Consider the following 14073-nt stretch of genomic DNA (forward strand, 5'->3'; position numbering starts at 1 on the left):
CCGCGAGTCACTCAAGTTGGGATGACGGTAGCAGTCATCGCCCCCCGCCCTGGCTGGCAAACTCGGGGTCCGCTCATCGTGACGTGCGAGTCGCCCATCGTGCGTAACGGATGGTCGCATCCGGACCTCGTTTGTCTATCCCGCGTGTAACGATTCGCTCCCTCATCTCCCGTGAACTCTGATTTGTTTGCCGTGCGGAGCTGCGTGAGACAGCCTAGCGTGAAGGGGGTGGCGGCTCCGTCAATCACAGCAACTCGTTCCCAATCGCCGCCTTGATTCCTGCCTGCTATCGCTTTCGCTGCCTCTCTCTGGCGATGTCGAGGTGCAAATCGCAGGCCATCGTCTCCCGTGTTGACGACAACTCCGCCTCTTATAAGCTGGGGTTCGTCGCTCAGAAGCGAACCAATCCACACAAACGGCAGTGGATACTCGTGGTCATTTATATGCATTCATTAACCCCCCCCCACTTCGCGCAAGAAAAGCGCACAAGTGATGTCATCACATCTACTACGCCTCTATTTGAGGAATAAAACAGGAGGACTTCTCCACAAGTCTGGCTGTCGCCTGATGAAGCTGGTTGTAATTACTTGCGAAACGTCGTACTCGGATTGTGAATGTTGTGGCTTGGCTCTCCAACACACCGGTTAGTGCTGTACGAGTAACGAATTGGCCACGTTCTGTTAACGTGACGAACCTGTTGAGGATGAGCCGTAATACCTGGCTCGCCAGGAGGGTCGGACAAGCTAATAAGTGGACTCCACTATTTCTGTCTGGATTGGATGGAGTGCTTCCCCCTCACGTGTGTGGGTTTTCTCTGAATGCTCTGGTTTCCTCCCACATGTAAGCACTTGTTAAATCGCCGATAACACCTTAATGTATAGAGGACTGCAGAGCTTGGGCAATTGTTAGTAGTGCCGGCTCATCACCGTGTGGCAGCTGCTGCCTACCCGCTCGGCTGTGATTCTTCCTCGTGCCTCCGAGTCGATCTTTTCGTGTGAGAGCGAGCAAATACTATGCGGCGACGCGTTACGAGGTAAAATAGTTCTCCTGATGAGTCCCATCCTACTTGCTGTACCTAATGTTCCGCGCGCTCTGCGTGTGTGTCGCAGGCTCAAGAAGCATGTGCGATGGCGCTGCCGAGCGTGTCGTATGACCAGCTCCTCATGCAGGTGGAGGCCCTCAAGATGGAGAACTCAAACCTCCGTCAGGAACTGGAGGACAACTCAAACCACCTCACCAAACTGGAGAGCGAGGCGTCGAGCATGAAGGTGCGTCGCGTCACGTCGTAGAAACCTTGGAGGGCGCGTGCCTATCGTGCAGCAGCAGCTACTGGTAGTGGGTCATTAATATTGTTACTGTTGTTATTGGCGGGCCTAATATTATTGGTGGGCCTGACTTATTAGGCTTATTTACCCAGGAGAAAATTTTACCGAGTCCCAAAACTCTTTATCGGGAGGGTCCTACCGAGCTGTCGCAGTGTGTAATCTCCACCTAAGTAATTTGCAGGTAACCTCTCAGCATTGGGATATTTTGGCCGATACTTGTTACATTGTGTGTGTGGGGTTTTTTTTAGCCTTTGGAAGGAAACCGGTGAAGCTGAAGGAAACCCAGGCAGAATAGAGAGAGAACACTCTTGCAGAATAGAGAGAGAACACACTTGCAGAATAGTGAGAACACCCTTGCAAAATAGAGAGAGAACACTCTTGCAGAATAGTGAGAACACCCTTGCAGAATAGTGAGAGAACACACTTGCAGACTAGAGTGAGAACACACTTGCAGAATAGAGTGAGAACACACTTGCAGAATAGAGTGAGAACACACTTGCAGACTAGAGAGAGAACACACTTGCAGTATAGAGTGAGAACACACTTGCAGACTAGAGTGAGAACACACTTGCAGACTAGAGTGAGAACACACTTGCAGAATAGAGTGAGAACACACTTGCAGAATAGAGAGAGAACACTCTTGCAGACTAGAGTGAGAACACACTTGCAGACTAGAGTGAGAACACACTTGCAGACTAGAGTGAGAACACACTTGGAGACTAGAGTGAGAACACACTTTCAGAATAGAGTGAGAACACACTTGCAGAATAGAGAGAGAACACTCTTGCAGACTAGAGTGAGAACACACTTGCAGACTAGAGTGAGAACACACTTGGAGACTAGAGTGAGAACACACTTGCAGAATAGAGTGAGAACACACTTGCAGAATAGAGTGAGAACACACTTGCAGACTAGAGTGAGAACACACTTTCAGAATAGAGTGAGAACACACTTGCAGAATAGAGAGAGAACACTCTTGCAGACTAGAGTGAGAACACACTTGCAGACTAGAGAGAGAACACACTTGCAGACTAGAGTGAGAACACACTTGCAGACTAGAGTGAGAACACACTTGCAGACTAGAGTGAGAACACACTTGCAGACTAGAGTGAGAACACACTTGGAGACTAGAGTGAGAACACACTTGCAGAATAGAGAGAGAACACTCTTGCAGACTAGAGTGAGAACACACTTGCAGAATAGAGAGAGAACACTCTTGCAGACTAGAGTGAGAACACACTTGCAGAATAGAGTGAGAACACACTTGGAGACTAGAGTGAGAACACACTTTCAGAATAGAGTGAGAACACACTTGGAGACTAGAGTGAGAACACACTTTCAGACTAGAGAGAGAACACACTTGGAGAATAGAGAGAGAACACACTTGTAGAATAGAGTGAGAACACACTTGTAGAATAGAGTGAGAACACACTTGCAGAATAGAGTGAGAACACACTTGGAGACTAGAGTGAGAACACACTTGCAGTATAGAGTGAGAACACTCTTGCAGACTAGAGTGAGAACACACTTGCAGAATAGAGAGAGAACACTCTTGCAGACTAGAGTGAGAACACACTTGCAGAATAGAGTGAGAACACACTTGCAGACTAGAGAGAGAACACTCTTGCAGACTAGAGTGAGAACACACTTGCAGAATAGAGTGAGAACACACTTGCAGAATAGAGTGAGAACACTCTTGCAGACTAGAGTGAGAACACACTTGCAGACTAGAGTGAGAACACACTTGCAGACTAGAGGGAGAACACACTTGCAGAATAGAGTGAGAACACACTTGCAGAATAGAGAGAGAACACTCTTGCAGTATAGAGTGAGAACACTCTTGCAGACTAGAGGGAGAACACACTTGCAGTATAGAGTGAGAACACACTTGCAGTATAGAGTGAGAACACACTTGCAGAATAGAGTGAGAACACACTTGCAGTATAGAGTGAGAACACACTTGCAGAGTAGAGTGAGAACACACTTGGAGACTAGAGTGAGAACACACTTGCAGAATAGAGTGAGAACACTCTTGCAGACTAGAGGGAGAACACACTTGGAGACTAGAGGGAGAACACTCTTGCAGAATAGAGTGAGAACACTCTTGCAGAGTAGAGTGAGAACACACTTGCAGACTAGATTGAGAACACACTTGCAGACTAGAGTGAGAACACACTTGCAGAGTAGAGTGAGAACACACTTGGAGACTAGAGTGAGAACACACTTGCAGAATAGTGAGAACACACTTGCAGACTAGAGAGAGAACACTCTTGCAGAGTAGAGAGAGAACACACTTGCAGAATAGAGTGAGAACACTCTTGCAGTATCGAGTGAGAACACTCTTGCAGACTAGAGTGAGAACACACTTGCAGTATAGAGTGAGAACACACTTGCAGAATAGTGAGAACACACTTGCAGAATAGAGAGAGAACACACTTGGAGACTAGAGGGAGAACACACTTGCAGAATAGAGTGAGAACACACTTGCAGAATAGAGTGAGAACACACTTGCAGAATAGAGTGAGAACACACTTGTAGAATAGAGTGAGAACACACTTGCAGAATAGAGAGAGAACACACTTGCAGACTAGAGTGAGAACACACTTGCAGAATAGAGTGAGAACACACTTGTAGAATAGAGTGAGAACACACTTGCAGACTAGAGTGAGAACACACTTGTAGAATAGAGTGAGAACACACTTGCAGAATAGAGAGAGAACACACTTGCAGAATAGAGTGAGAACACACTTGCAGAATAGAGAGAGAACACACTTGCAGAATAGAGTGAGAACACACTTGTAGAATAGAGTGAGAACACACTTGCAGAATAGAGAGAGAACACACTTGTAGAATAGAGAGAGAACACACTTGCAGAATAGAGAGAGAACACACTTGCAGACTAGAGTGAGAACACACTTGCAGACTAGAGAGAGAACACACTTGCAGAATAGAGAGAGAACACACTTGCAGAATAGAGTGAGAACACACTTGCAGACTAGAGAGAGAACACACTTGCAGAATAGAGTGAGAACACACTTGCAGACTAGAGTGAGAACAAACTTGCAGAATAGAGTGAGAACACACTTGCAGAGTAGAGGGAGAACACTCTTGCAGACTAGAGAGAGAACACACTTGCAGAATAGAGAGAGAACACACTTGCAGACTAGAGTGAGAACACTCTTGCAGACTAGAGTGAGAACACACTTGCAGAGTAGAGGGAGAACACTCTTGCAGACTAGAGAGAGAACACACTTGCAGAATAGAGAGAGAACACACTTGTAGAATAGAGTGAGAACACACTTGCAGACTAGAGTGAGAACACACTTGCAGACTAGAGTGAGAACACACTTGCAGTATAGAGAGAGAACACACTTGTAGAATAGAGTGAGAACACACTTGCAGAATAGAGGGAGAACACTCTTGCAGACTAGAGTGAGAACACCCTTGCAGACTAGAGTGAGAACACTCTTGCAGACTAGAGTGAGAACACACTTGCAGTATAGAGAGAGAACACACTTGCAGACTAGAGTGAGAACACACTTGCAGAATAGAGTGAGAACACACTTGCAGAATAGAGGGAGAACACTCTTGCAGACTAGAGTGAGAACACCCTTGCAGACTAGAGTGAGAACACTCTTGCAGACTAGAGTGAGAACACACTTGCAGTATAGAGAGAGAACACACTTGCAGACTAGAGTGAGAACACACTTGCAGAATAGAGTGAGAACACACTTGCAGTATAGAGTGAGAACACACTTGCAGAATAGTGAGAACACACTTGCAGAATAGAGAGAGAACACACTTGGAGACTAGAGGGAGAACACACTTGCAGAATAGAGTGAGAACACACTTGTAGAATAGAGTGAGAACACACTTGCAGAATAGAGTGAGAACACACTTGTAGAATAGAGTGAGAACACACTTGCAGAATAGAGAGAGAACACACTTGCAGACTAGAGTGAGAACACACTTGCAGAATAGAGTGAGAACACACTTGTAGAATAGAGTGAGAACACACTTGCAGACTAGAGTGAGAACACACTTGTAGAATAGAGTGAGAACACACTTGCAGAATAGAGAGAGAACACACTTGCAGAATAGAGTGAGAACACACTTGCAGAATAGAGAGAGAACACACTTGCAGAATAGAGTGAGAACACACTTGTAGAATAGAGTGAGAACACACTTGCAGAATAGAGAGAGAACACACTTGTAGAATAGAGAGAGAACACACTTGCAGAATAGAGAGAGAACACACTTGCAGACTAGAGTGAGAACACACTTGCAGACTAGAGAGAGAACACACTTGCAGAATAGAGAGAGAACACACTTGCAGAATAGAGTGAGAACACACTTGCAGACTAGAGAGAGAACACACTTGCAGAATAGAGTGAGAACACACTTGCAGACTAGAGTGAGAACAAACTTGCAGAATAGAGTGAGAACACACTTGCAGAGTAGAGGGAGAACACTCTTGCAGACTAGAGAGAGAACACACTTGCAGAATAGAGAGAGAACACACTTGCAGACTAGAGTGAGAACACTCTTGCAGACTAGAGTGAGAACACACTTGCAGAGTAGAGGGAGAACACTCTTGCAGACTAGAGAGAGAACACACTTGCAGAATAGAGAGAGAACACACTTGTAGAATAGAGTGAGAACACACTTGCAGACTAGAGTGAGAACACACTTGCAGACTAGAGTGAGAACACACTTGCAGTATAGAGAGAGAACACACTTGTAGAATAGAGTGAGAACACACTTGCAGAATAGAGGGAGAACACTCTTGCAGACTAGAGTGAGAACACCCTTGCAGACTAGAGTGAGAACACTCTTGCAGACTAGAGTGAGAACACACTTGCAGTATAGAGAGAGAACACACTTGCAGACTAGAGTGAGAACACACTTGCAGAATAGAGTGAGAACACACTTGCAGTATAGAGTGAGAACACACTTGCAGAATAGTGAGAACACACTTGCAGACTAGAGTGAGAACACACTTGGAGAATAGAGGGAGAACACTCTTGCAGACTAGAGAGGGAACACACTTGCAGTATAGAGTGAGAACACACTTGCAGACTAGAGGGAGGAACATATAACCTCCACACCAGAAAGGCACCCAAGTTAGGAATCGAACCCGGGCCCTTCTTGCTGTGGGGCATGAGTGTTACCGCTGTGCCGCCCATACAAAGTGTTGGCGGGGAACGGTGGCATGTAAAGCTTTGGCCACGTTGACGTCTTGATCTTCATCAGTGCCATTGCCCGTTTGAAAATACTCCCCGTACAATACCCGATTAGTGTGGCTAGAATGCTTATCGCAGTGACGGATTATTGCGTCGTTTTGTTTGCCCTTTGGAGGTGGTAGGCCTCATGTTGCCGCGGGTTGCGTGAAATGAAGTCGTCGGCCAGATGGGGCCTGTGGTGCAGTAGGTTCTCCAGCCTTGAGTTATATGCAGGCCTCCCCAAGCCATTGCACCAACCCTCACGGTCACACGACACAACAGTCCACCTAGTTCCTGCACACGAGCTGACCCCATCGCTCCATCTCCCTGACGGACATCATTACGGGAACTGCCATTTGAGCGCAGATTCGTGACCCATACTTCACTGTGCTGGCCAGCGCGAGTCGGTGAAGCTATCCCACCCGTTTGTGGGGAGTAGAATCACGACACCTTGCCATCGGCCTATCTTGAGTTAGCCACGGCTAGTTATAGAGATGGGAGTCACAGTTGGTTTCTGGATGATCTGTCTGGATTTTTGTCGTGTTATCCGTCTATTGTGTGTGTGCATTTGATTTCTCTGAGTGTTCTGCTTCCTTCCAAATGTAAATGTATCATTAAGGAATTGGCCAAACATCCCTTTGTTGGTCTTAAGTGGCACTTACATGGACAAATATAGAATTATTATTATTATTGCATGATAAAACATAGCCTTCAAACGAATTCATAAATAATTTAAACGTATTACCCCTGAATCTTAAATTCGATTGTTGGCCAAGTGGACTTGCCCTCTGTACGAGTACAGTGCGGGGCAGCGGTGCTGTGGTGGTTCACGCACTGTCCCTATGAGCACAGTCACACGAGTTGGATTCCTGGCCACGGCTAACAATAGTGGCGAGTGATATATCCAAATTGCAACGGAATGACCAGCGTGGTGAAGTATGTTCAAATAATCCTCAACCTTCCTCATCCAGCAGTGGATTGACAAAGTGCTGCAGATCGTTCTTATGACTCATACGGCGACTGCAGGGCCACGTTTAGATTTCCATTGCGGTGGGTAAAATCCAGTCGTGGTAACTGGCTGAAATAAAATGGTCAAAACTGTTGCATACCGTTTGGAGAAATATCCGGTGCAGTAAACATCGACGCAGTTTGCTTTTCAAGTGAGGAACACTGGAGCTGCCACAGTGGTGGTGTTAACGGTCAGCAGCACACACTGGACTTACGGTCCAGAGGTCACCGGTTCGATTCCATCTTCATTCCTAGCAGTTCAATCAATGGGGAAAGTTTCTTAAATCCACCCACCCCACTGCCCACCACTGCTCCTGTCCAGTCTCCAGCAGTATAAAATGGATACATTACAGTTCGTATGATTAGCGGGTCACGTGTGGTGGTGGTGGTGGTGGGACAGAGTGTGGCAATGCCCACCACATTCTTTCCTATAAATATTCCGTTGTAATTTTGACTTTCGGAACCTGTGATCGATTCTCGAAACGCTTAACTGGGTTACCGGTGACCGATGAACATCGCTAGTTTGCATCATTAGCGCGACACTGCTGATGATTGACGCGGCCAGCTTACCGTCCCTTGCGAAGGGCGGCGCAGTTGCCATTGATTTCCACGTCCTCGCGTCTGCCCACACGTGCTTACCCTGGCCGCCCCGCGGTGGACTCCCCGTGACCACGTGTCTCGTCCTCGTCAGCCGCGGCTGCGGTGTTTTTGATTGGTTCGTTCGAACATTGATTTCTCTGGACACAGCCGGCGCAATTCATGCGTCTCGCTTTGGCCGTATATTGAGAGGCTGATGGCGGAATTGGCAAGGGCGGATAATTGAAGGTGCCCGTGGCTTTGGCCGGTCGGGTAGAATTTATGGCGTACTGTGTGGGGGGGCGCGTTGCGTGTGTTCGGAGTGGTCTTTGGGGCGGTTAAGTAACGATTCACACAGAGCCTGCTGTTGCGGAGATTGAGGTTCTGGAATTGTCATTTTTCGAATTGCCAACCTCTTTTTAAAAAAACTAAAGGCTGTGTTTTTCCTTCCCCCATCATATTGCGGTCTTGCTATCGAAATTATGTCATGCGGTGAAGAACTTTCTTTTGGCAGAGTCGGCTGACTGCAACCCTGCATCAGCGAAGGGCCTGTGGAAGGCGATGTCACAGAACTACTGCTGTTCTATCCTTTGTATGATTGCAGAAATATGAATGAAGATTGCAGTAATATGTTCAGGAGATAAATGCCAAACTCTAGGTCTGCTGGCCACGATGAGAGGGCCTCAGGAGAGAGTTTGTGGTGCTCTGTTGAATTAGTGGCGAGTACAATCTGTTCTGCTCTAACGCGAATTGGATACAACGTGATGAATGTATTGGGGAACACATTTTTTATAACGCGGATGCGAATTGGATAGAACGCGATCGAGTGAACGGAGCTACATCGCGCGAGTAGGAATCAGCGGTAGTACGGCTGCCTCGGTGCAGCATCACGCAAGGATGCATGTCAGTGCCGGGAGATGCAGCGTCTGGGTCTCGAATGAGGTGTTTATTCAACAATGCACTTTACCACCAAATCAAGTCCAGAAAACCCTTCTGGGGTCGCACTGTCAACGTCCTAGAATCCGCCCAGATCTGGAAGAATGCTGGTGAATAGAGTGGAACAATGCGGACGTCCAGAATAAATACATTGGAACTACTGCTGAGATTCCTTTCACTTGCCTCTTACTAAGAGTCGATGATGCTACACTGCGCCTCTTCCTAGGGACGTGGTGGTAATGTGACAATCCTTATTAATGCGATTGTTTTTCAGTTTAACACGTAGGCTTTCGCGACCAGTATCATCCATAATACAGGGTGTTTTTTGCGGTTAGATCGCTGAAATATAAATGTGTCGCTAACCCACCACCACCACCCGACACAACCAATTAGCGGAATTTAGATTTATTTGTTATGCGATGGATTCTGTTTGCCGTCATTAGTTGCCGGGTTAAGGCTGTTGACTCTCACTGCACTCGGAGACCCAGTTTCAACCACGGGCGTTTGAAACTCAATTCACATTCAGGACCGCAGCGGTGTCGCTCGCTTCGTGGCTCTGACACAGCCGTTATGACCCCCCGCCCCCCCGAGCCACGCGGCCGCCTTGTCAGCTGCCGTCTTGATGATGGCCTCTCTGAGCTCGCGTGAGTTTCTAGACATGTTCTTGTTTTGTTTGTGTGTGCGCATTCATCACAAATACTCAACTTCCGTAACCATGAACCGCATCACTGAGCCGATGCACAGATCATCTCCATCACACCAGTGGGCTTACCAGTGCACCATTAAGGATGGTCATTACAACAGTGTGCTTACCATTGCACCATTAGGTTGATCATTACACCAGTGACCTGTCCATTACGCCAATGGGCTAACCATTAAAACAATGGGCGAGCATCACACCAGTGGCTTTACCCTTACACCAGTGGCTTTACCCTTACACCAGCAGGCTTACCATTACACCAGTGGGTTTACCATTACACCAGTGGGCTTACTATTACACCAGTGGGCTTACCATTACACCAGTGGGCTTACTATTACACCAGTGGGTTTACCATTACACCAGTGGGTTTACCGTTACACCAACGGGTTTACTATTACACCAGTGGGTTTACTATTACACCAGTGGGTTTACTATTACACCAGTGGGTTTACTATTACACCAGTGGGTTTACTATTACACCAGTGGGCTTACTATTACACCAGCAGGCTTACCATTACACCAGTGGGTTTACCATTACACCAGTGGGTTTACTATTACACCAGTGGGTTTACTATTACACCAGTGGGCTTACTATTACACCAGTGGGCTTACTATTACACCAGTGGGTTTACTATTACACCAGTGGGTTTACCATTACACCAGTGGGTTTACTATTACACCAGTGGGTTTACTATTACACCAGTGGGCTTACCATTACACCAGTGGGTTTACCATTACACCAGTGGGTTTACTATTACACCAGTGGGCTTACTATTACACCAGTGGGCTTACTATTACACCAGTGGGTTTACTATTACACCAGTGGGTTTACCATTACACCAGTGGGTTTACCATTACACCAGTGGGTTTACCATTACAACAGTGGGCTCACTATTACACCAGTGGGTTTACTATTACACCAGTGGGTTTACCATTACACCAGTGGGTTTACTATTACACCAGTGGGTTTACTATTACACCAGTGGGTTTACTATTACACCAGTGGGTTTACCATTACACCAGTGGGCTTACTATTACACCAGTGGGTTTACTATTACACCAGTGGGTTTACCATTACACCAGTGGGCTTACTATTACACCAGTGGGCTTACCATTACACCAGTGGGTTTACTATTACACCAGTGGGTTTACTATTACACCAGTGGGTTTACTATTACACCAGTGGGTTTACTATTACACCAGTGGGTTTACTATTACACCAGTGGGTTTACTATTACACCAGTGGGTTTACTATTACACCAGTGGGTTTACTATTACACCAGTGGGTTTACCATTACACCAGTGGGTTTACTATTACACCAGTGGGTTTACTATTACACCAGTGGGTTTACTATTACACCAGTGGGTTTACCATTACACCAGTGGGCTTACTATTACACCAGTGGGTTTACTATTACACCAGTGGGTTTACCATTACACCAGTGGGCTTACTATTACACCAGTGGGTTTACCATTACACCAGTGGGTTTACTATTACACCAGTGGGTTTACTATTACACCAGTGGGTTTACTATTACACCAGTGGGTTTACCATTACACCAGTGGGTTTACTATTACACCAGTGGGCTTACTATTACACCAGTGGGTTTACTATTACACCAGTGTGTTTACTATTACACCAGTGGGTTTACTATTACACCAGTGGGTTTACTATTACACCAGTGGGTTTACTATTACACCAGTGGGTTTACTATTACACCAGTGGGTTTACTATTACACCAGTTGGTTTACTATTACACCAGTGGGTTTACCATTACACCAGTGGGTTTACCATTACACCAGTGGGTTTACTATTACACCAGTGGGTTTACTATTACACCAGTGGGTTTACTATTACACCAGTGGGTTTACTATTACACCAGTAGGTTTACCATTACTCCAGCAGGCTTACTATTACACCAGCGGGTTTACTATTACACCAGTGGGTTTGCTATTTCACCAGTGGGTTTACTATTACACCAGTGGGTTTACTATTACACCAGTGGGTTTACCATTACACCAGTGGGTTTACCATTACACCAGTGGGTTTACCGTTACACCAGTGGGTTTACCATTACACCAGTGGGTTTACCGTTACACCAGTGGGTTTACTGTTACACCAGTGGGCTTACTGTTACACCAGCGGGTTTACTATTACACCAGTGGGTTTACTATTACACCAGTGGGTTTACTATTACACCAGTGGGCTTACTATTACACCAGTTGGTTTACTATTACACCAGTGGGTTTACTATTACACCAGTGGGTTTACCATTACACCAGTGGGTTTACTATTACACCAGTGGGTTTACCATTACACCAGTGGGTTTACCATTACACCAGTGGGTTTACTATTACACCAGTGGGTTTACCATGACACCACAGGACGGTCACAAGATTCTGGTGTCAGCACAGAATGCCACAGTGAGATTCCTTGTGCTGCCTCCCGAGTCGTCCGTGTTTACCAGATCTCAAAATAGCAACAAAGAGTCATGGCAGTGGGGGGCGGGGAGCTCAACTCGTCCCGTTTGTCATTGCTGCTCGTGCTGTCGAGGGACCCCTCGCTGGGGCATGCCCTGTCAAGATGGTCTGCGGTGCTCGTTCATGGCGGCCGTAACAGGGAGGATTTTGGCAAGTGCTCCAATTGTAAGGGCGGCGGCGGCAGGGGCCGTGACACGAACACTCTAAGCTGAACTGTTTATTTTATTTCACCAGTTAAGGCCCACTGAGCTATGGGCGCTCAGTGGGGCTTATCAATTGCAAATTTCTAGCAGCCAAATACCCTAAGACGCATTGTAAATGCAGAGGCCCCGGAGAACAATCCACGTGACTATGACGAGAACATGCTAACTCCAACTATACAAACGTTACGGTTGGGAGTGAACCCACGACCTCCTGTATACCAGGCGAGGTCATTAACATCTCCTAGCCACCGTGGCGCCACTCACCGTGTGTTCCCTCTGCCTGTGAGTGTTGTTGTTGTTTATAATGCGTTATATGTATTGTTAATTTATTTTTTGAGCCAGGCCGGGCCTATAAAACAGCACTGACATCTAAAACGCGATTGAACGATGAACGAGTGTCGCAGCAAAGGCGTTTTGGCCAATCGGTGGACCGCCTTCCTTCGTTTTCCGCGTTCTTTTTGCGTGGCCGATGTTGACAGCTGTCATTTTTACATTGAGGTGGCTGAGCCAGATGATTGCATCGGGAGAATTGTCCTGGTGAATGGCTCTGATGACCTGCAGTGTTGGCGAAGTGGGTCTGTGCGCCGGGATTGCAAGTCACATTCCAGATGCTCCGGCCGCTGTAGTCTGCAAGCAATGTAATTGTATTTGTGAATCGAGCACTGATTCGTTTTTATGTTTCACGGTTCTCTTCTGGGTGACCACAGTGACCGGAAAGATTTAAATTTGTGCAATCGTCATCGGGTATCCGCATCTGCTGCTGCCATGGTTTGCGTTACAGATGATGGGGGTTAGGGGTCGTGGCCCAGAAGCTTCAGGGCGTAAGATCGTAGCCAGGGATCTTTTACGCCGTCGGGTCTTTCACAAGGAGGTGTTTGTTCGTGAGTTCACGTGAACCCCCATTCGGCTTTTCAAGCATCGTCATCGTCAGGGTTGAAGTTGCAATCAAATCGGTGTTGGCTTACCTTGGTCGGAAGATCAGCACTGCCGATGATTGGCAAGGAGGCAGCGAACGCGACGATTGCTTTCTCTCTTTGTGCTGGTAGTGAGCGCATCGTTACGAGCTGCGTGGAGGATGTATATCGATGAAGCCCCACTTTTACAATCGACTTTTTTTCAGTGCATTAAAATCCTTAAACAGAGCCCTTGGCACGCCGTGTGAAAGATCATCATTGGAGAGACAAATTTGGCCGCGCATTGTCGTGGTCACACCCCGCCGACTACGTCGCGTACCATGCCAATTCCAGAAGGCGCGCTCGCGAACAGCACCGTGTAAAGCCGGCCAATGCTACATAAGCGCGTCCCCTTTTAACGATGCACACGCAGCCCCTGGACGCTTGCCAACATAGCAGGCACTCTCCTCCTCGGGATGTGTGCGGTACCGTGCGTTCCCACCCTGTGGGTTGAACACTGCTGTCGGAGTGGCGGGGGGGGCGACCTACATACAGTGAGGGAAAAAAGTATTTGATCCCCTGCTGATTTTGTACGTTTGCCCACTGACAAAGAAATGATCAGTCTATAATTTTAATGGTAGGTTTATTTGAACAGTGAGAGACAGAATAACAACAAGAAAATCCAGAAAAACGCATGTAAAAAATGTTATAAATTGATTTGCATTTTAA

General features: G+C 46.9%; 1 protein-coding gene across 1 annotated transcript in view; it reads left to right on the forward strand.

Moving 5' to 3' along the window:
- The window catches only part of APC2 (APC regulator of Wnt signaling pathway 2), an 86568-nt gene that overhangs the window by 5767 nt on the left and 66728 nt on the right, over positions 1-14073 (forward strand). The window contains exon 2 of the mRNA XM_032974010.2: positions 1110-1268. Coding sequence (XP_032829901.2) covers positions 1128-1268 — 141 coding nt within the window. The 5' untranslated portion in view covers positions 1110-1127. The remainder of the gene's footprint in view (positions 1-1109; positions 1269-14073) is intronic.

This window comes from Petromyzon marinus, chromosome 52, assembly GCF_048934315.1.
Source record: "Petromyzon marinus isolate PM22_M1 ecotype Great Lakes invasive population chromosome 52, UKy_Petmar_22M1.pri1.0, whole genome shotgun sequence".
In the NCBI taxonomy this organism is placed as follows: Eukaryota; Metazoa; Chordata; class Hyperoartia; order Petromyzontiformes; family Petromyzontidae; genus Petromyzon; species Petromyzon marinus.